Source organism: Seriola dumerili, unplaced genomic scaffold (assembly GCF_002260705.1).
Source record: "Seriola dumerili isolate Sdu_G_001 unplaced genomic scaffold, Sdu_1.0 BDQW01000290.1, whole genome shotgun sequence".
In the NCBI taxonomy this organism is placed as follows: Eukaryota; Metazoa; Chordata; class Actinopteri; order Carangiformes; family Carangidae; genus Seriola; species Seriola dumerili.
Window position 1 is genome coordinate 2,921,424 of NW_019174545.1, and position 23,700 is coordinate 2,945,123.

Consider the following 23,700-nt stretch of genomic DNA (forward strand, 5'->3'; position numbering starts at 1 on the left):
TATGTCGTTTTTATGACTTTTTATGCCATACTATACTATGTCGTTTTTATGACTTTTTATGCCATACTATACTATGTCGTTTTTATGACTTTTTATGCCATACTATACTATGTCGTTTTTATGACTTTTTATGACTTACTATACTGAGTTTTTATGACTTTCTTCTTCTTACTATACTATGATGTTTTTATCATTTTTCACGCCTTACTATACTATGACGCTTTTATGACATTTTAAGCCTTACTTTACATGACATTTTTATGACTTTTTATGCCTTACCATACTATGATGTTTTTATGACGTTTTTATTACTTTTTATGCCTTAATATACTGTGACGTTTTATGACTTTTTATGCCTTACTGTACTATGACGTTTTTATTACTTTTTATGCCATACTATACTATGTCGTTTTTATGACTTTTTATGACTTACTATACTATGAGTTTTTATGACTTTCTTTTCCTTACTATACTATGATGTTTTTATCATTTTTCATGCCTTACTATACTATGACGCTTTTATGACATTTTAAGCCTTACTTTACATGATGTTTTTTGACATTTTAATGCCTTACTATACTATGATGTTTCATGACATTTTATGCCTTACTACACTATGTTGTTTTTATGACTTTTTATGCCTTACTATAATATGTTATTTTTATGACTTTTTATGCCTTACTATACTATGATGTCTTTATGAGTTTTTATGCCTGACTATACTATGATGTTTTTTGACCTTTTTATGCCTTCCTATACTATGACGTTTTTATGATTTTTTATGACTTACTATACTGTGACGTTTTTGACGTTTTTGCGCCTTCCTATACCTTTACTTTTTATTCCTTACTATACTATGACGTTTTTATGCCTTACTATACCATGACATTTTTATGCTTTACTATACCATAACGATTTTATGACTTACTATACTCTACATTCTATACTATACATTCTTATTAAAATTATATATCAAAATCAAATTGCAACTGCAATGTACTGTAGATGTGTTACAATATAGAAATTTACGAGAAAACATTTACGAATTGAACGCCTCACCGTCGCTCTTTTTACGTCATTAGAGCGTGACTGTTTACGTCGAGCGTGGCATGATGCTTCTGAGTGATTGTCAGTTGTAGGAACTTTCCACCAGTTTTGCTGGAACTTTGGGGAGGATGACCATGGATATGACTTTCCTCGGGACCGGCTCGGCCTACCCGTCTCCTCACCGCGGTGCCTCGGCTCTGGTGCTGCGGACGGAGGGGGAATGCTGGCTGTTTGACTGCGGAGAGGGAACCCAAACACAGCTGATGAGGAGCCCGCTCAGAGCCGGTGAGTCACTCAATGTAGCTTCTCGTGCAGGCTGCCACATTTAAACATTTTTAAAATAAAGTCTTTAAAGTACTTGAAAAACACTATAAACCACTTTAATAAACGTGAATGAACTCTTCAGGCTTCTGCTATTGCCTCTCCAAGTACAATATGTATGTCATTCAAAAGTTCACTTAATTTTAGGATAATTTCAGAATTTGTTTTATATAAGTTCAAACACATGAAAAAGGTAAATAGAGTAATCAGAGTATTTGTAACTTTTGTAAGTATTCTGTAAATTTAAATTGCTTTTGCTATGATTTCTTGACCCTGAACTTTTTTGATTCCATGTGAATTTTTAACATTATGACATATTATTATATCATTGGCAAACAATATATGTCTGATCTGATAAGTGTAAGGCCTTTTGGCCTTCTTTATTTGTTGTATTTCACATTAGCATGTATTTTACCACTCTAGTTTATTTAACTTTATTCAGGCATAATCAAGTCAGACAAATTGTCCCTTGCTCTCTCAACATTCCTATGATAACACCTGTAGGATGTAATAATACGTCATGTTTTCTACCCAGGTCGAATCACCAAGGTTTTCATCTCCCACTTGCATGGAGATCACCTGTTTGGTCTGCCTGGTCTCCTTTGCACTGTGAGTCTCAACACCAACCCTGACCCACAGCAGAACCTCAACTGTGTGGACATCTATGGGCCTCGGGGGCTCCGGCACTTTCTCAGGGTTACACTTGGCCTCACAGGGTCTCAGCTGCTCTTCCCTTATGCAGGCAGGTCCAAAATATACAGAATATATTCAATAAAAAAATATACAATAGCTATATACCCTGAAAAGTAGACACCCTCTGGTTTAGTAGTAAGACAATTTAGCCTTCTTTATTTGCTATATTGTTTCCCAGTATTACCACCATTTAACTTTTACTTTTTTACTCTAACATTCTCTGCTCTGATCTTACCTATACTGTGCATGTTGCTGTAGTACATGAGCTGGAGCCCACCCCTGAACAGAGTCCGGAAGAGGGACAGCTCAGTCTGGAGGTATGTGACTGGTTGTGTGTTGTGAAAAATCATACTTCACCTTTCTTTATAGTGCAAAACACTATAAAGGCACTGGGCCAGTCTGTTGTTTTGTGATATATTGATTAGTAGCAGCCTCTTCTGGAATATGTCATTCTGATCATTGTTAATGATTCTAAATACTTTATAACTGCCTTTCTTTATAACTCCCCTCCAAAACAAGTAACTTTTTACTCAGCTTTTGTTTAAGCCCAAAACACCACACCCAACACAGCTCAAACAAGCATGGATTCTGTTTCAGTTAATGAAATTAATTTGATTTGTTAATAATTCTGACTGGTTATGAAACATTTTTTGTAAGCCCAAAGGAGATTTTCTTACCTATTTTGTGTTGTTTTGTGTTGTTTACTGATGGGAGTTTTCTCTCTTCAGATGACAGCAGAGTGTGGTCCTCCACACCCACAGGAGAGACCAGGCAGGACAATCTCCCTGGATGTCTCCAGTGACTGTTACATCCTCTTTGAAGACAAGAAGTTTGTGGTCAAAGCCTTCAGGTTGTTCCACCGCATCCCTTCCTTTGGTTTTTGTGTTCAGGAGCATGATCGTCCCGGAAGACTGAAAACTGAACTACTGAAGGAACTGGGTAAAAATCAAATTTTTTTTTTTATTGGAATATTTGTATAAAAAGACAAAAAAGGAAAAATTCACAGCTGTTCAGTACCAGTTACATATTGGAGGTGGTTATTGGAGGTGGTTTAAGGTTGAGTTCAGTATCACTAGTCCGATGAATTTATGTGGAATTACAAAAAAAACATTTTACAGTATATGAGGCGCAGATCAGAAATGGTTCATTATATATATATATATATATATATATATATATTTATGGACATTATATCCATAGTTGTAATTTTGATTTTTTTTTAAAACCATCAATATAGTTTCCAAGCAGGTAATGTGGGAGAAAAGATTTTAACATACGAATGAAAAATATAAATTGTGTATATGTTTGGCATTGTATAGTAGTTTTATCAGTTGAGAACTGCATAGTTTTATTTAATTGACTTCATTCTAATTCTGTTGTAAAATAATTTGAAGGTCTTGTGTTTCAGGAGTCTAAATTTCACATACTACATAAGAAAAGTGTCCTCCAAATGGTACATGTGGATTAATGTGACTGGTCTCATTTTGTGTCCCTCAGGGCTGAAACCAGGGCCTCTCTATGGCCGTCTCAAAGCTGGAGAGTCTGTAACTTTGGAGAGCGGGCGTGTTGTTCTCCCTAGTGAGGTCCTGGAAGAAACCATTCCAGGGAGGAAAGTCTGCATTTTAGGGGACTGTAGCTCAGTTCTGGGAGAAGGACCACTGAGTTTGTGCAACGGAGCGGACATTCTGGTTCATGAGGCGACTCTGGGGAACGAGCACCGGGAGAAAGCAGTGGACCACGGACACAGTACACCTGATATGGCGGCAGCGGTGGCTCGGGCTTGCTGTGTGCGGAAATTGGTGCTGTACCACTTCAGTCAGAGGTACAAACCCAGCTCCCTGCAGACGGAAGGAGACGAGGACGATGTCTCAGAGCTCAAGAGACAGGCTGAAGAAGCGCTACAGGACAGTGGTGTAGAAGTGACTCTGGCTGAAGACTTTCTGACTTTGCCCATTCCTCTGAGAAGACCAAGGTAATGAAAAACCAGTTGTTAGCACTCAAAGGCAGTCATTTTTACCATCCTGTGATTTTCAAATTACATATACAGAAAATACATTTTCTTGTTCCACACTTAATGTTTTTGGCAATTTAAGATTTTTATTGCGCTTTTTATCAAAAAACCCTGAATTAGTCAAACATGACAAAATAAAAAATGTCAGCTTAAGGTTCACTTACCTGCTTGTTCTGGAGCTTTTGGCCATATCAGACACTTCCATCAGCAGCTGGAGTTTGCCTAGTTATCACGGAAATATAAATTCATATTATTGTTCACGTTGTCGTTAATCATGACAGGTTATTCTTGACCTTCAACAGCAGATGTACCGTTCTCCAGTTCTCCAACAAAATTTCAATTCAATTTAAATACTAGAAATCACATTGAAATTGTATGAATAATTATGAGTCATTTCTGTCAGTAATGTATAACCACAATATAACTCAACACTGAAACCACATCTTTCCATATGAATCAATCAGCTTAACTCTTCTGTGTAATGATAAATAACAAACATGCAATCATCTCTGAACCTTTTCCAGAGCTTTATTTCTGGATCTGTACACAAGGTATTAAAGTACAACAGAAAATACAAAATAATGTTTAACAAAAGAAAAAAAAAAAAACAACTCAATGCTTATGTACAATTCTTATAAACAATAAAGATAGCTTCTTGAACATTTCTCATAGTGAAGTTTTTGATTGTCTATATTTCTGGATATACATTTTTAAGTTTTGTAGGTTTTTATTCACAAAGGTGTTTTTGTTTTCATCAAAGGAGTCGAGTTTTCTTTTTCAAAACAACTGCTATAATTTTTTTTCCTTTTTAAACTTCAAAACACAATACAAAATATAAAATAAATTTGTTTAGTGCTTGCTTGCACACACAAGTCTCATACCAGAGATATCAATAAAATATCACATTTTTGAAAGTTCACAGGGTGGTGAAAAACCTACTTCTACTACTTAATGGCCTTTACATTCTGACAGTTTTTCTGAGTCTTTGTACAAACCACAGGTGAAATAAATATCACTGCACTGCTAAAGCTAGAAGAGCTTGGAGGACCTACTGCATTATGCACATTGCATTAAAAGAGAAACGAGCTCTCCACATACTTAGAGCAGCAGCCATCCCTTTACCATCAAGACAGATAGACGACGACATGTAAAAAGTTTTTTTTTTGAGGAAAGAAAGATGATCGTCTTTTACACATGGCTGCAAGTTTCGAATGCAAAATTGCAACACTGAGTAATATCAATACGTCTTAGGGTAAAGCCGTTTTCAGTGGTACACTTGAGAAAGGAACACAGCTGGCATGCGTGGTTTCAGCTGTGTCCTGGTGTGTGGGTATCATGACTTTCCAAAGAGAAAAAAGAAAATTCAAACACCAAGTCAACCGGTAAAATGCGAAACTCAAAATATCTGTACATATCTACAAATTATTGCCTTTTTGACAAGGAATCAAATTAAAACCTTTGTATCAACACAGATTCACAAGTGTAAGAGGTCAGTTAATAGACTTTTTAAAGGCTATTTGCTAATTATTTACATGAAACGCAGAAGTGAATATCTTCTCTGATGCTGGGCTTGGAAACTGAATTACTTGATCGAACTTAATGATTTAGAGGCATGAATCCCGTCTGTACATACATAATGGTGAAATACAAGATCTATGGACATGACAAAGATGAACCCCTGAAACAAACTAATTATTCATAGCACAATGCATAGATAAATTAAGTAAACACTACTACTGCATCCAATCAACTGACAATGACCCGCTAAACATTTTACAGTTCACAATTACGGACTCAAGTCAAGATGAAACCGCTCCATTTCTGCTACCACACTCCAAGAAATTGTCGACCAGATTATACAAGGCATTCTCTACTCAGTACAGGCTAGGCTGTGAGGTTGAACACAAAATCAGAGTGGCTTTAAATAAAGAGATAATACTGCTAGCTGGCTTACCTTAGCTTGCTAAGTGGTCTGAAAATGGCGCTACTTAATTTAGGAACATATTCTAACATCTACAACTATTAACTAAAGAACATATACAGCTAAACTTGTCCAAGTGTAGCATGAGTGAAAGCTTAAAGCTTAAAGGATTAAACAAAATCTCACAAAAGGTAAAAGTATATGCAATAAATACATACTTTAGTGTGTCACTTGATGTCTATGTTTAAATGGCTATTAACCCAACCAATATCTTTGCAATATTGCTGCTATGGTTTGCTTGTCTGCCTGATAGCACAAAAAAGCAAGATAAAAAAAAAAAAACTTCAGATCTGTCAGTAAAATAAGTTGACTCCCATCATGTTACTCTGCAAACATATTCTTAATCACCCGTTTAAAAATGTAATAGAAAAAATGTGAATCAGGGACTATAATTTGGGTATGCTTAAATGCGATAAAAATGAACTGTTGCAAACATTCAAATGTTCCAGTTTGGCCACTTTGAACAGTTTAAAAGTAAACAAGCAGACAAACTACAGACAAGCTTCCACAGGAGAAAACTAAAAAAAAAGAACCAAATTGGAAGGCTTCAGCAGCTGAAGCCACCACTTCCTGGACTTCAAGCTAATCTCCATGCTAGTGTTGCTCTTCATACAATATCTAGCCAGGTTTATTTGAAGACAAATAAAACCATTTGCACTAGTCTGGTTACTGAAAAGTACCTGTAAACCAAACACTAATTAAAAAAAAAAAAGAAAAAGAAAAAGTACCACTTCAAATTACAAAAGACAGGCAACTAAATACTAACACTAACGGCAGAAAACTAAGCCAGTTTTGGCAGCTGAAAAGAATGGCAGGATAACATACGGTAGCTCCGAAGATGTTGTGTGTAGATGTAAGGGAGGAAGATACACAACTCTCCTACTGCAGCCTCTGGGCCCCACTGTACATGGACGTTACACATCTCAAGACCGCATAAAATAAAATAAAATAAATGGCTATATAAACTCTTGAGAGAAATCAAGATTTTAGTTCTATATGATAGACATCACTGATGTCATATTACACAAAAAATGAAAACAAAAAAGTATATTCATATACACACACACATATATATATATATATATATATGTATATGTATATATATATATATATAATAGAATTTAAACAAATCAGATTCTCCAGTGAGGTCAGTCTTATGTACAAGTGGGATAAGGGATTTCAAAAGGGAAGAACAAGGGAAGAAGACGAAGATCACTCTGACTGAAGTGCTGCAGTGTGCTGTGTGTGGTGCCGTGCATGTGCTCCCAGAAATCCATTGGGCTCGCCACTGCCAGCCAAGCTCCCAAAGTCTGTGACAGACACTGCCATTTTGGCGCCAGTAATTCGGTGGTGGTGTGTTGTTGTCCTTCGTGCTTCGAAGTCCACTCCAAGGTTACCCACAGACACATCATTGATAAAGGAGTCAGGCAGTGCCATCTTGAGTCTCTTGGAGGGCCGCTCGCAGTCCTTGTTGACACACACTCCTCCTAGCTGGCCCAGGTCAGAGTGGTAGAAGCCCGCGTCGAGCATGTTGAGGCAGTCGGGGTCTGCACCATTGGAAGGGAACCCAAGCGATTCGTCATGGTTTAGGGACCCACGATGGAGGCTTTCCAGTGGAGGAAAGCTGTAGGAGTCGAGGCAACTAACCTCTGCGGGGCTGCACACTGTGGCTACACTGTTACTCAAAGCTGCAAGGAGACAGGAAACTCAATTAACATGAGTAACTGAGACTCGGAAAAAAACATTGATTGACAAATAAGAAAAATAAATGCAACAGTTATCTATGATGTTATCAAGTATTTTTATCCTAAGTTTTTCCATAGTTGCAAAACTTGGTCCCATTACTAACCTGTGAGGTCACTGGCAGTGATGGAGTTGAGGAGGCTGAGCTGTTGGTCTGTAGTAGTCTCCATCCTTCCTCCTCCACCTGCTCCTGAACACACAGAGGAGGAACTGTCCACTGCCAGTCCCTCTGCCTCATCCACCAGCCTGTCCATCAGGTCACTGAACACAAAGAAACACGTTTAATTGCAAGTGGATTTGTTTCTTCCAAATTAAGTGCACTTTTTTCCATTTTTTCAAAGCTCATTGTATTAAACATAAGCTAAAACACAAAAGGAATGCAAACAGATAAGGTAAATCTTCACTGCCACTTACGTTACACCAGGATAGCTGCTGTATTTTTTCTTCCCAAACCGATTCTGCTGCACAAAGAAGTCAAAGCGCTCTGACTTCTTCCACATATAATAAAATGCCACACATTCTGCTACCGTTCGTGTTGTGACCTGAGGAGAAAAAAGTCATTAAAGGGAATGAGAAACTTTCACAGCTTTATATGTATCTATATGCATCTTTCCATGTCTGTTCAAGAAATCATGTAATAAGACTCACTTTGTGTTTCTGTATGAGGTGAAAGTTTTTGTCATACATCTGTAGTGCATGTTCAAAGTTCTTGCATTCTTCTTCTGACCACGGAGGTGATTTTTCTGCAATGAAACCAGAAAAAACATTTATATATTGTTGGTGCAATCAGGTGATCTATGTGTAAACAAAAGGATGAACCCACCAATCAACTAAATCTTTTCATCATTGCCAAATTGACTGAGAGGTCTTTGACCACCTTATTCTAATTGATTTATCCTTACTGTGTTACTTGTGTTACAAGGGGGATTATACAGTTTCCCAGTAGGACGGGACATTCATGCTGATATAGAAACTTCACCGACTCGGATTTTACAGTTTAGACTGCAGTCACATTGCCATGAACCTATTATGTATCAGATTCAGATATGAATATATTAATGTGATCCAAATAAGAATAGAAATAAGAAATTACTCCATGAGACTTCATCTTAAAAATAGGATTGTTGTCAGTCACATTTAACTTCCTTTCTGAATTCAAATATTAATTTACAAATGTATTTTACTTGGATTTAATTATTTTTTCCTCTTTCCTTAAGGTGTTCTTTAAAAGATGTGTCATGAAAATCTTCTGTACTTAATATAAAAATCCTGACTTCCTCCATCTGCCTGCTCATATGCAACCGACAAATTCTGAAAACTAATAACTGGATGGGCCCGACGCTTCCTGTGGACATTCTTGATCCAACAGAAGAATAACTATTGATTTTTGAAAAACCTCATAAACTTCACCCAGCAGCTATGTTGTCATCTACCCAGTAAAATGGTGACTGTCAAGTTTGGAAGTCTATATTCTTTTCATTCTGTTATATCACAACTGTATTAATGCCATAGGACCCTTGAAAATGTTATATGTTAATGTTATTATCCCATCAGAGAATCATGTTTGGCAATTTCTGCTGTGTTGAAGCCATTATCATTCTTTTTGATAGGGCTGGCAGCCCACAGTATTAACTGTGATCAAAGTACCAAGGACATTTGCCTCATGTCAGAAATGACAGTTTCACACAGCAGGCATGTAGGACCTGTTTCTTTGCTTACCTTTTGAAGACTTTACGTGGCTGCAGTATCTCTCTAGTGCTTCACGGGTGTTGTAGTTGCACTTGACAAGCTCATGCAAAGCCTATGTGGAAAGAGTGGAGTGGTCAAAAATGGAATATTGTTAATAACAAGTTAATAACATTTACCTTAAAAACAAATAATCTGAAGAAATCAGAAATAATGGTAAGAATTCAAAGTTAAATTGATACAACATGTGGTAAAAAATAATTTAAAAAATATACATTGACTGCATAAGCTCACACACATTGTTAATATCACACTCATCACTGTGTTAATACATGAACGGTTTGATAAATAAAGACATGACTGACCTGCTCATTGTCTCGAACATGCATCCCTGGTTTGTCACATCCTGTCTTTTCATCCGTGGTCCGTGACAATACTTCTGACAGAAAACTCCTCACCTTGTTTTCTGGCAATGTACCTGGGCTCCATAATAACTCATCTTCATCTTCATACACTGCATAAAAAAGTACATTACAGAAAGATTAGTCACTTTGCGTATCTCGTCTTTGCTTGTACGGACAGAAACGTTGCAAAAAAATTAAAGAACATTTTAGGCACACATGCGGTAGTCACCTTTCTCCCCATCTTTGTAGTGACAGAGGCAAGAAGGAACCTCTGCTTGGTACTGTGTTCCCACCATTATTTCCTTTAATAAAAAAAAATTAAAAGACAATGCAGACCATGTTTTAAACCAAGAAAAAAAAAAAAGTACACATTCAGCTTAATATATGAAGTAAACTTAATGTGTTTACTTAGAGTGTTCCAAAAATTAGATGTGTCATTTACCTTTCTAGAGTCCTCTGGGCTTGGGCCATCTTCATCACACTCTGACTCTTTATCGCCATCGGAGATGGCGTTGGCTGACAAGATAAACAACAACAAAAGATAAATACCTTGACACACAATGAATTCCAGTAGCATGCCTCAGGCTGGGTGCTATGGCCTGATGCTTTAAAGTTTTCCTCCAGGCACATTTTAAACTATGTAAAATTGCTCTGATTAATAGTTTGTTTAACATAGTAAAAACTAAAAGAAAAAAACCCTGAAAAGGGGCTGGAAGCACATCTATGCTTACAATGCGTATCAGGATGGTTAGTTTGGGAAAGAATGGAGAGATTCAGCCACGTAACAAACGTATCAGAACGTAAGCGTAGTTAGCATATTTTATTTGTTTATGTTGTTTGTAACTTGTAACTGACCGTGTTAGTGGCTGGGCTAATGCAAACTTTCGCTCTTGGTACTGAGAAGTTTCGGGTTTCTTTTGGCCACCCCCCATCCCCGCAAATTAACAGGATTGGTCCCTTAGGTTTGCGACTTGTGAAACCCTGGCTGTCTATGTTTTTGTTTTTTTGTTTTTTATAACGTCATTAGTACAGTACGGTTCTTGCTTATTTCACGCATGATACGTCTTGTATCATATATATGTATATATATATATATATATATATACATACATATACATATACACACACATACATATACACCATGTGGACATGGTAACAACATTTAAAATTTGATTTTTGTTAGAGGGGGTCTTTAACTATCAAATTTGATACTGTAATAAGTGGTCTTGCCATTGTCTGTACTGCAATAAAAATGCCTGACACATGAATACACTTACATCTCTCACTTAAATATGGCGCAACAAAGTCAGCATAGTAAAATTGGATGTAGCACTAAGAAGGGATCGGCAACTTAAAAAAAAAAAGTATCAGACTTAATCTTGCTCATCTCGGTTAATTCGATTATTATTTGTGTACGCTTAGGGTGCATTCATTAATTGCCCCTTGTTCATTCACCTCCCTCCGCCCCATCCAGTTAACGTTAGTCCATGTTCACTCAATACGGATGACATGAGTGCAAACACTGAGCCTCAACCCAAATATCTTATACCTAAAAAGAATGTCTGTCATTTGGGCACATTTTGGCTTTAGTTAAGACAACACTGAAACACAAAATACGATCATATGTTACTAATTCTAATATTTGTATTCATGTCTTGAATCTTGAGTAATTTTTCTTATTTTTTAATTAGGTACTGCATTACAAGATTTAAACCTGCACAGCTACAGAACATTTTTAGAATGTGTAACCTATCACTTACATCGAAGTGTTCTTGGAAAGAAATCTGTGGCTTCATGGGAGGTGACTGAAGGGGTAAGATCATCAGCTGAGGACTGGGTCTCCTCCTCATAGTCTCCAGACAGCAGGTCTTTAGCTATTTCCTCCTAGGGAGAAAGAGTAATATCCACTGTATGAGACAGACCAAGGGTGAGCAATAGAATATCCAAATTAGATATTGAGGATAAATGCATTTACTTCTCATAATTTCTACCATACATCATCACATCACAGTAGCAGATATTTACCTTGTCCAAAGTCATGTCAGGCAGCTCATCAGTAAGATCTCCAGAGGAGCTGTCTATACTGGAGCCTGCTGAGGCCTCATAGCGATAGATGGCCAATAATTCTTCCAAAGGCATATTTCCCTCCTGTTGGGGGTGAGGGGCAAACTTAGTACTTCATAAATTTAGTAAACTTATGCATTTCCCCTTTCCTATCTAAATTACAATACAACATTCAGATTGGAAAAAAATGTACACATTTCACCTAATTGATGCTCTGTAGGTATAGAACTGCTCAGACAATTTTTGTTGTTGTTGTTTTTTTAATCTAATCTCAGTTACGACATAGTGATTTATCTAGTTTTATTTATTTGATTTTTTTTTAAAGGGGCTTGAAACTAGAGTGTATAGCTATTGTAAATTCTCGACTTCTGTCCCTAATTGGGCTTTAGGTGTATAATGTAATTAAAACAGTCAATAACAAAAACAACACAAAACAGACAACAAACTTCAACCAGCAGACAACTTTTGAGTGCCACTAACAGAATGGATGTGTACTTAAATTTGGTAAACCTTTATTAATTTTAGCATCTGCAGCAATGAATCAGACAGCTTCCCCTTATAATAATAGAGGTTGCACCAGCAATTGTAATAGTCTTACAATATTAACCCTTTTTTCCCAGTGACACCACAACATCAATATTTACAGCCTTACTGCACTAAGAAGATGGTGCTCTCTTCCACATTAATGATACATGCATCACTTTTACATGCACAAATACTGATTTGATTACTTAAAATCACATTCATTACATTTACACAGGTAAATCATGTTTTGTAGGATTTTGTGCATTTAGTGGCTCACCTTTTCCAGATCTGCAATCTCAGAGCTGAAATTCCTTCCTCCATCCAGAGACTCTTCCTCCTCCAAAGTCCTCTCATCATCATACTCATGAACTAACATTTCTGCTGTTGGATCAAAGTCATGGTCCTCTGATGATAAAGAGCCAACTGAGTGAAAAGAGAGAAAAAAGAATCATGAATGTCTCAGTCTTATTAGACAAATGAGAAATAAAAATGATAAATTCAGTTACTATATTACAATTATAATTAGTCATTTTCACAAAAAAGATGCATTGTACTATGTGCAAAGAATATAATTTCATCTTGGCATTGCTGCAATGCAAAATTACTTCATTAAAATACAAATAAAGTTAACTAAGTACGTTTTAAAGTGTAGATACTTCTATTAAGTTTATGGCGGAGGCTTTCTTACCTGGACTTGAACTCCCTAGGGAAGCCTGCAAAAGAACAAAACCAAAGCATTAATGAATGCAATAGTTGAACTATGGGTCCAACTGTAATGGAGACGCTTTAACACGGGATATCAAAATCAGGCAAAGTTAGAGAAATGCTTTCATGGGACTGCATAATGACCACAGAAAATAGTTGGGCAGGATTTACCGCTAACGTTACCTGAAATAGGTAGCTAATATGTTAGTCGCGAATGAACGCTACATGTTGAGGACAACTGTGAACAAAATGTAGTTTTAAACCGCGGGTTTAAAATGTTTCCTTTCGTTTCGATAGGAGTAAAATATATATTTACAGGGAGACTGTAGGGTTTATGCAGAGTCGGCTCCTGTAACAGTTAGCTAGCCACCAAGCTAACCCTACTGTTAACGTTATCCATCGAAAAATGTAAACACTAATTTCGTTTGCGCGGCACTGCAATCGATAGAGTTGGATTATCTTTACGATATAGGTGTCGCTTATCAAGACGAAATAGAAAAAATAAAAATCAATTCATCACAAACACGGTATAATCTATTATTTCCTTTAACCAGCAAGCTAACGTTAAATTTACGTTATCAATTTACACAGCCGCTACACCAAAGCAGCTGAGAGAGCGAAGGCGCAGCGGCCTTGTAGTGAAGGATCAGTCCAGACATTCAAGCATATTTTAGAAGAATAAAAATAACATTTATGACACGAAACACGCTATATAGCAGGCAAAAAGCATTGTTTCTTCAATCGATAATATAAAAACGAAAAATACAACACACAAATTTTAAAAATATCGATTTAAGATCGATTGCTTCTCCCCTGTTTTCCCTCTTACCTCCGCCATATTGGTACCTTTAGCTAATGGGCTCGATCTAGCGCAGTACCCGGATCAGCGCTCTGAGCCAATCAGAGATCCAGGTGACCGTTCTAGTCGTGACGCCGTTCAAACCAACCATCCGACTAACAGTACTCATTAATACACGGTAAATCTACGGTGTGAAAATAAAAAAATATATACAAATATAACGATAAAATCACCAGTACATATACAATATATATCAGCAGCATGGCGTTAAGTGGACATTTCGCCAGAACATTCCTAGGAACATCCCAGCGGATTTCATGTTCTTCCCAATACTGTTTATCGCAGCGGTCGTAGCTGTAGTATTTTTTTTTTTTTTTACAGCTCTGTATTTCCACCATTAACATTTTTGTCACTATATGTTAGAACCTGTAATCGTGGTCCCACTGCCTTTAAATGGAGGTAGTGCGGGCTTTTAGTTGTATCTTGTCATAGGTGAGCAATGTGTTGTATTATTTTGTTTTGGCTGGTCCATAATACTAATATTAATACTAATACCCAATACTAATAGTCCTACTAATAATACTGAAGTTTATTTTAAGAAAAGTAATATGAATGACAAATCACCTATGGAGCAGAAAAAAATAACCAGATCTGTATGTTTTTTATATGTGCTTTTTTCATTCATGTTTCACTCATCGGAATACATCTTATCATTTGATAGTCCTGACGACACGTCAAAATTTTAGATCTCTCACAAATGTGCCAATGAAGCTACAGGTCATCAGTCTTGTTTGAACACTGTAGCCTTAAGATTTTTTCAAATTGTTGTAACAGCAGTTTTGTTTTATTCAAATGTAAACACATTTATAAACTGGTTGCTCTAAAGACCAAAACAGTACTGGTTAATCGACTATTGAATGAACTAATTAGTTAGAAATATATTGCATTGGGTTGTGGGAAATTAAAACTTTTTCTAAATGTTTTTGTTGACTGACTGTTTTTTGCTGTTTATTTCTGCCTGGAAGGCTGTTGGCTTACTGCATTTCTCCATCTGTGGTCCAAGCTAAATTGCATCCATTAATAATAAGCCTAACCCACTAGTGAGTAACTCATACAGTAATACTTCATGTCAAAAAATCTGAACTATCCCTTTAAGGCAAGGGTTGTATTTTAACAAACAATAATTCTGACTGAGTACTCAAACATTTAAGTTTTGTAATCTTTTTCAGAAATAAATGTGAAAATGAAATATTTAGAAGGGGATAATTAGTTTAGAGTACAGGCCACCAGAGGGCAAAAGAACACTTCAAAAGTATGGCTACTCACACCACTGACATCTGCACTTCTCGATCCCTTCCTGTTTTGGATGACTGTGTAACCTCTTGTCATATTTTATCATATAGCTACATGGGAAAACAGGTTGACAGCTTGTGCACACAGTAAATAAAGTGAAGATTGGATTAAAATCCAGTTGCAGTGGATGTTGCTGTAAAGGAAAAATAAAACAACCATAAAGACCTAACTTATTGTTTAGTTGAATATCAGGCCTTTGAAACAGGTTTCCAGTGCTTCACTGGAAAAGGAGGGGAAGGTTACTACTAGTTCAAGGCAGGTCCTGCAATAGCTGCTACTTTCAGGAGATTAGCAGATGTTTGTGCACAAGGTGCTGGTGATAAATTGTTTCCTGGCTCATGCAGATGCTGGGAGGTGGGCGTCCTTCCTGCATCATAACCAAAACTGTTATCCATGTGTTTTGGCTGTGTCAATGGGTCACATTTGTTTTGAACTTGTGCTGTGAATAAAGTTTAATGTGTGACAGGCAGGTGGAGGGAGCATCATTGTGGTTTGTCTTTATATATATTTTCTTTATGTTCCATTTGGACATACAGCTGGGATGCAAAAACTAAGTTGAGACCTATAGTCAATGCTACAATGATGTCCCATTTATTGGACCTTACAATGCAATATTCACATTACATGCCTGTTGTTGTACTGTACTGCCACATTTGGTGAGTCATAATGTTTGTCATGTCATGTTTGACAAAAAATCTCATACTTACACAGACACATATACACAATTAACATCCAAAAACAACCACACCAATGTATACATTGACATACACATGTAGGAGGAAGATTGCAACTGGTACTGTTGAATCTATAAGCGCATCTTGCATAAACACATCTTCACCTTGTGATGTGGACTAGACAGAACATACAGTATAAATACAACCATGCTGACTCATGGGTTGCATGTGGTGGGTGTCAAACTCCTCAGTTAAACTACAGCAAAGAGTCACGGGCTATTGTTGTTTACATAGTGGCCCCATTTAATTTGCCATTGGGATCTTTTTTTTTTTTTTTAACTTGTCACTGCATGTAAACACTTCTGTGTTTGGAAAACAGAGTCCCCCGTAAGGTGTAGGAAGGGCAGCGTGGGCTTCCTTTAGAGGACTGTGCAAACAAATGAGTCACTATGTTCAGACAGCTCAGAAGCACATCCCTCTCCTGGCCACATCTGTTCACTTCTTACTGATCATAATAAAGACCCTAAACTGGACCAGATAAAGTAAAACAACTTTTTCAAGCACATTCAATAAAGACTTTTTATATCTAAGTCGAATGGTTGTCCCAACAAGAGAATTAGTTCTTCTTATTGTCCTTGTTCTTATCAATAGTAGTAGTGGTACCCTTATACTGTTTGTGTTTCCCTCTGCGAAGGTGGCTATGTTTTCGTGTACAAATTACGTAAAATAAGAGTAACCATTTCTATCTCTCAATCTCTCTTCCCTCCTTTCTCTGTGGCTAATTTATGATTACCATAATCATTTGAAAGCCCATTTGAAGCCTACGTTTACAGAACAATGTAGTCAGGAAGACGTGGGTCCTCACCTAATGAGTGAAACTTTCAGGTCAACAAGTTATCCTCTGACGCAGATTATGGAGAGGCGGGTGACAAAGGGTCAAAATCCATTGTTACGTTCTAAAACGGATGCTGCTGATTAACACTGGCCCACACCTACACTGGTTTTTACAATTGTCCAGCAACTGCCCACTCAGCTGATGTGGCATTAGAGGGACTGCAGACCAGAAAAAAAAAAACATTGTAATAATAACAACTTCCTCATAATCATCAATTATATTTCAGGCCAAATGGACACATCAGTTGCATATTTATTGATCATAGTTTGTGTGACACATCATTGCACTGAGTGAACTACAAGTCTAAAACATTTAGTTTTGTCGATATTTGTACTTGATGTGTCAGAACATTCAAAAGATTTAACCCTGCTTCACTGCACATATAAGGAGGTGGGAACTGAGTCACATTGTTGTGAGGACCCTTGCTGGAAAACACTTTTCAGTATCAGGGCATTCAGTCTTTTTTTACACACCAAGACTGGATAATGAGAAATATTGACAAAGATGAACTTCTGATAATGCCTCAAGCTAAACATCTGCTAAAAAATTTACATATGCAACAAAAATCACATTAGTGAAGTTTATTGCACACTCACAAGACAGGTATCTAGTCTTAGGAAAATATAGGGGAACCCCCACAGACATAAAAGCACAAAATGTCAACGCAAAATTTATTAAAGAAGCAGCTATGTTTAGTCAAACCTTTTTCAGTCAATGGATCTACTGTAAAAATACGTAAGTTATTTATTTCTTAAGGATTTAAACAAAACATGGCAAACTATGTGCAACATATCTTAGTGCATCATTAGTTAGTATATATATAACTTAGTGTATTTACACTGCCCCTTTATAGAATCAGCATTGTGGAATTATTCACTATACACTCAGTTATCGGTTTATTAGGAACACCTAGCTAAAACTAATGGAGTCTGCAATAACTCCTACCTTCATGAAGGTTATAATGTTTGTTTTTTGTTGAAACTATGTGAAAGAAGTGTTGATTAAACTGTGCTATCATTTGACGGATGTAGTTTGTGGTGTGTGCTGTTGATTGGAAGGTGGGATTCACTGCAGCCTTGTTGTATTAGCCTGCTCGGCTTACAACTGAGTGTACATACAAAAACAAGTTGATGTAGTTCCTTTATAAAGTATATACAAACCACCAGGTGGCAATGTGTGACAGTGTTGGGTTCCTCATGACTCAGCTTTAGCGTTTTCCATGTCATCTCTGCTCCAAACACCTCCCTCAGTCAGTTTGCAACAATGACTATAAGAACACCATCCGCCTGTTGTGTTGATATTCTTGGGTGAATCACGTAAAACTCCAACATGTGCAATGACACAGATTCATGTGTGTTTATAAGTACAGTATTTATCGCCACCCGCGGCTCAATAAACAGTAAGCAGCTGCAGGGTAAGTCCTACAGAGTCAACAAACCTTTCTGAGGGACTTAGCCATTTCGAAGTTTATATTACTGATGAGTAATATAAACATGATGTTGTACTTTCTTTAGGATAGTGCAATTTCCATAAAATCCTGGAAAATTGATTGCACATATCTACTTTTTTATTACACTATGACATATAGTGGCTGGAGATGCATGTAAAAAAAAACTGGCAGCTGCAAAGTAAATTCAGCTTAAGCAACAATCCTGCACAATCTCTGTGAGAATAAATCCAGTTTTAGGTTTACATTGTTGATGAGCAACAAATACAAGCTGCTAAGGGGAATGGGAATTTCAGTAAATGCTTGAGAGCTACTGCAATGCATCTAGCCAACAAAGGAAGACTGATGGATAGGGATTTTGCATGACAAGTCTATGCAACATTTGCAGCATTAAATCACACCACCAAAACATTAGCAGATCTTAGCAGTACAAGTCACAGCACATACATCAGCAAACAGCACATTGCAGTAAAACAGTCTGTTAGAAATGAAGGTAAGTCAGGGCATGTTTAAAGTTAGCTCTTTGTTGCACACACTCCCCACACTGACCTCCAACATTAGCGTGTTTACTGTAAGATACTGTGAGAAGAAGGAAATCCTATCGCACAATAAATTATTGTGTGTTTCATAACATCCTTGACACACTGTAATCCTTTAGCAAATATATTGTGTTGCACATATTGCCTCATTTGTGCAGTGACATTTAAAGCCATGTCATTGTGCATTACACGAGTGTGTTACCGTCAGAAAACAGGTATTGAAGCCGGTTGCTCCTCTTTTGGGTCCCTGAATGTTTGGTGATTTATTCTTAGGCATAAAACTGAGTCAGTACTGCTGTAATATAAAAACATGCATCATGCTCTCCAGGATTTGAAGATGTTTATTTCAGCCTTTTAAAGTTCAGGCTGCAACCTCAACCATCTGACATATTTAAAAATGTGAGGTGCAGCACAAAAATCAGCTCATTAAAATGTTCTTTTTGACTAACCCTTTCCCTCTATCTCACATTTGTCTCCAAAATAAACTAAAACGTGAGACTGTTTTGTGTAAAAATAGAATGCTAAGTGAAATCACCAAAAGACTGATTTGTCTAAATTTAAATGCACCAATTCAGTGTCTGAAGAGGTTTCTCTGACGTAGGCTTATTAAGGACACATTAGTAGCAGTAGGTACATACATGGAGGCTATTACTGTAACAGCTGCAGTGGAAGTGTAATTCTCCATGAGGAGGATACTATGGAAATCAAAATAGATTTTGAAGTACCGTTAAAAGCCTATCTCTACAAATGTATGTCAGAGATGCTGCAGTTTTGCTCAGCATGGCTCTTTTTTTTAAAATGTGTGATCAAATAATACAACTGCAGAAATGCCGTTTTTATTCCAAAGGAAAATTTTCAAATCAAAAAGTATTTGCATGGTCCGTTGGATCCATTGCCTATGTGACCCTGATCATCCTGCAAAGGAAACCAGGAAACCTTTAGAGAGATGAGGTCACCTCCACTGAAGTGTTCTCAGAAGGAGGACAATGTCTCCTTACTCTAATTGGCTCTTAAGTCTGCCTTGTCCTTGCTAAATACCTAAACCATTACTCAGCTTTTGTTTCAGTGCAAAGATGGACTGCAGCATTGCGTTTTTGTGATTATATCTGAATATTTCTGTTATCTGAATATTTTCTGTTTTCACTATAAGTGGGCCAATGATACTGTTGTCTGTGGTGTAAGAGAGCATATGGACATGCTCAGTTTAAAGAGAGGTTATAAAGGGCATTAGTTATTAGGGCTTACATCTTTTAAAGGGATCCAGTGTTGCTTCAATCTTCTATATTCAGAAAAGTAGTTGGTCTAGCAGCTGCAGACTCTGGCCTCCATTATAGAACTGTTAGGTCATGGCTATCAGGGATGGATGGCACATAACATGAAAATGCACTGTGCATCTGGTCTGGACTTAAAAAAACAACCTTAAGAGTTCAGAAATAGCGTGATTATGATTATGGATGCTGCTAATGGGAGCTTGCAGCTATATTCCTTTTATTAGTGTATTATTTACATTACTATAAAGTATAAAGCACAGAAAATCTGTAAAAGTAGGGGCATTTCATTTATTGTACCTTGAGCACACTGACCAAGAGTATAACATGACTGAGAGGTTATTCATTGAATCAGCCCATAAAGCACCCATCACCATTACTTTAATGCAGCCATTGTGAGCTGTTGCATGAACTTATTCAGTCAGTCTGGGATCTGTCATGTCTTCTCAGGTGAAGCTGGGGTTGGTGAGTTCAAGGGCATACAATAACCACAAGCCTGATTCTTAGTAGCGCTCCTTCACAGCTCTCCACCACAGCACAGCAGAGTCCACCTTTTACTGTCCGACTTGATGATAGATAGATAGATAGATAGATAGATAGATAGATAGATAGATAGATAGATAGATAGATAGATAGATAGATAGATAGATAGATTTGTCTAACCTAAAAACACTACATGATTGATAAATGTGTTTTAATCCACCCTACTACGCTGTTTATCAGTGTACAACCAGTGTAAAGGGTTGGAATTGTTGTATAAATCCTGTAGTAAAAACTTGGCAGTTCAGCCTGCGCTCTGTTCATTTTTCTAAATACTTGGAACACTGAGCGGCCAGAGCTCACTTCAAGGCGGAGTAACAGTGAGTGGGCACTGCAATTTCCTCTCTTTCTGTAGTCAGACGCAGTATCTACTTGTGTAGGTGTATCCGTAACTTGCGTCATGCTGTGCACTCACGTTTTATGTGAGATTACTTGTTTGAATGATTTGTTTTCAGCAGTGGCAGTGGAAATGCCCATATTTGTGATGATGACGAAGAGTAAACGCTTACAAGATGCTGCTGAAGAATCTTCAGCCTCCCAGAACTAAACTTTGCACTGTATACATATGGGCTCAAAGACCTATTTAACCTCCAAAAAGGTAAAAAAAACAAAAAAAACATCTACAGTTCAAACAACAATAGGCCTATATGATATCTATTATATATTATATATGTTATATTTATCTTATGTTTAATGCTCATTTTGAAAGTATTCCTTTAGATGTATCTCTCCAAAAGCTCAACTACATGAGATGATGACAGTAAAAGCCTGTGAGCATGTGGTTGTATTGCTCCAAAATTACTAAACACCAGTGACAACTCCACTTATCATGGCAGCAGTGGTGAAGGTCTTTAGCAGTTCAGGCAGGATGTTGTGCTCTAAAGCTCCTTTATTTCAGGTATTGTGCAGAATATGCAAAGTGATGAGCAACGTACCAAATGTGAAGGATGGAGGAAACAGCTGTGTTGTCATGGATAAGAGGCTCATCATGACGACACATGTGGGTGATTCTGTCTCCATGGTAACCTAAGATTCTGCCACAAGAACAGCTTGTGAGGAGAAGAGAAGAGGCTGAAAACTTGGGAAATTCTCACTTTTTTGAGTACACATGCATTCAAATGTCACACATCCAGCTCCCATTCTTACAGAGACCTTTCTTACAGTTGCCAGATTACAAAGGAGTGCTGTCGGTCTAACCACCTACACACTGACTCGGAGAGCGATTAAAGAAAAAGAGTGTGGCTTTTAATAATGACTTCATACAATAGTTAGGCCGTCAACCGTCTGCTGTTTAAGGACATGACTGAGGTGACAAGTGAAATTACCCGAATCATTAATTGTCATGGCTAGAACATTGGATGAGCAAGACTCCTACTGTTTATCTTTGCTGACTTCATTTTTTACCTTTGTGATAACCACCTACACAGCCAATTATGGATGAATTAAAATGAAAAAGCTATACAGGTACATCCCCCATAGATAAGTACTTGTTGTGGACAGAGTCCTGTTTTTACACTGAGCTTTAAAGTTGTGAAGTTGTGTGGATGAAGAGGACAAACATCAAACTCAATTGCTCTCCATTTTTACATTTCAACTCTCAAGCTGATATTTTTTTTATAACAACAAAGGAGAAGTATGTAACATGAAAGGGACTGCTTGTATAGTGACAAATCATCACATGGCCCAGTGGTTCCCCTTAGCTCTAGGGGGCTTTTTAGCATCTCTGAGCTCATCATTTGGGTTTTATGACCTGTAACTTTAATGTTTAAGTGTCATCTTGAGGCCAATGAGGTTTGTTTCCAGGCTACCCACACTACTAGGCCAGTACCAAAAACCATGCAAAGTGGTTCACACTTTGACACAAACACAACTCCAAATGAATGCGAATGTTGTTCTGTGTCTGCTAGATGTGTGCTCAATAAGCTACTGTTTGCAAACACATTCCCAAAAACAGCTCATGGTGATAATTGATGTGTTTACAGCTTATGGTGCTGCCCCTAAGTGATCACAAAAATATTCAATGCGGATGATTAAAGACTCCATATTTGGTTAACAAAACTAGTTAAAGTCTTAATCTATAGGATAAGATTGGTCCTAGTAAGAAAATCATAATTTTATCTTTAACAGAGCAGCATATTGGTACATTTCCCTTTAGTGAGTCCTTTCACGTTTATATAAATTTGCAGGATTGTAGGATGCATCTGAAGCACCTGATGTTTATCTTCCAAAAAAGAGAGGTTGTGGTCAAAGAGCCACTGTTGGAAATCTGCACATAAAATATATGCATGTCTGCATATGTGTCATGAGGCTGAAGTGACAGGGTCGATACAAGTTAAACTGTACAGGCCCTCATGCCTCGGCTCTTTTGTTCTTTCAGGCATACGTAAGTAAGCCTACCCTTCCAAAGATGGGGATTTTGCTTAGTACAGAAAAGTCTGCTGTAATATTCAGTTAGTGTGTGTTCAGAGTGCAGAGTGTTCTCATTTCAAACGTATCCTAATTTCTGTTTGGGACTTGCAGTTAATTCTCTCAACAGCAGCATAGCACACAAAATGAAAAAAAACAAAAAACGTTAGATTTATAAACATGCTACAGCAATTAGTGTTCATGATGAGGATATCTTATTGGCAAAAGTTTGCAAGCATGAAATAACAATCTTTCCTTAAAGCTTCTTTAGGTTTGTACTGCACTGTCTGTGCAGGCTTAACAGAACATTTCAAAGTAAGAACATCTTTACACTGAGAAATTTGATAATGATATAGACTTTGATGCTCTATAATTCTGGTTTGAAACACCATGAAATGAATTTAGGATGGAGTTATGCAACTTGAACAGTGGAGGAAAATATTAGCATTTAATTTTAGCCCAGTAATTGGCTGACTGTAACTTCTGATGGATCCTAAACCTAAAAACTAATAATGTCTTATATTGTTGGCAGTTGAACTGATATGAATGTTTGATGAATTAGAAAATTTGATTAATTTGACTCTAAATCAAGCAGAAAT

At 37.1% G+C, this 23,700-nt stretch overlaps 2 protein-coding genes across 2 annotated transcripts; one reads left to right on the forward strand and one right to left on the reverse strand.

Moving 5' to 3' along the window:
- The first annotated feature begins 1,102 nt into the window (after window positions 1–1,102).
- Window positions 1,103–9,480, forward strand: elac1 (elaC ribonuclease Z 1). The gene is made up of 6 exons (XM_022757695.1): window positions 1,103–1,332; window positions 1,904–2,110; window positions 2,320–2,378; window positions 2,790–3,000; window positions 3,559–4,033; window positions 9,014–9,480. The coding sequence occupies exons 1-6, from the start codon at window positions 1,176–1,178 to the stop codon at window positions 9,036–9,038; spliced, it is 1,134 nt and encodes a 377-aa protein (XP_022613416.1). The 5' UTR covers window positions 1,103–1,175; the 3' UTR covers window positions 9,039–9,480.
- mier3 (MIER family member 3) lies at window positions 7,196–14,013 on the reverse strand. Its single transcript, XM_022757694.1, has 13 exons — window positions 14,010–14,013; window positions 13,164–13,188; window positions 12,753–12,898; window positions 11,912–12,034; window positions 11,647–11,770; window positions 10,329–10,402; window positions 10,116–10,188; window positions 9,848–9,996; window positions 9,516–9,597; window positions 8,445–8,539; window positions 8,211–8,338; window positions 7,903–8,057; window positions 7,196–7,741 (listed from the first exon to the last, which is right to left on the reverse strand). The coding sequence occupies exons 3-13, from the start codon at window positions 12,849–12,851 to the stop codon at window positions 7,266–7,268; spliced, it is 1,578 nt and encodes a 525-aa protein (XP_022613415.1). The 5' UTR covers window positions 12,852–12,898; window positions 13,164–13,188; window positions 14,010–14,013; the 3' UTR covers window positions 7,196–7,265.
- Window positions 14,014–23,700: the final 9,687 nt, after the last annotated feature.

Bases quoted from the DNA above. Each gene is read 5' to 3' on its own strand.
- mier3 (XM_022757694.1), bottom strand. From the start codon at position 12,851: ATGTTAGTTCATGAGTATGATGATGAGAGGACTTTGGAGGAGGAAGAG. The intron at 9,598-9,847 runs GTCAGTCATGTC...CTTTCCACATAG, and splicing joins ATGTTCGAGACAATGAGCAG to GCTTTGCATGAGCTTGTCAA. The intron at 8,339-8,444 runs GTGAGTCTTATT...TTTTCTCCTCAG, and splicing joins ACCTCATACAGAAACACAAA to GTCACAACACGAACGGTAGC.
- elac1 (XM_022757695.1), top strand. From the start codon at position 1,176: ATGACCATGGATATGACTTTCCTCGGGACCGGCTCGGCCTACCCGTCT. The intron at 1,333-1,903 runs GTGAGTCACTCA...TTTTCTACCCAG, and splicing joins GAGGAGCCCGCTCAGAGCCG to GTCGAATCACCAAGGTTTTC. The intron at 2,379-2,789 runs GTATGTGACTGG...TTCTCTCTTCAG, and splicing joins AGGGACAGCTCAGTCTGGAG to ATGACAGCAGAGTGTGGTCC.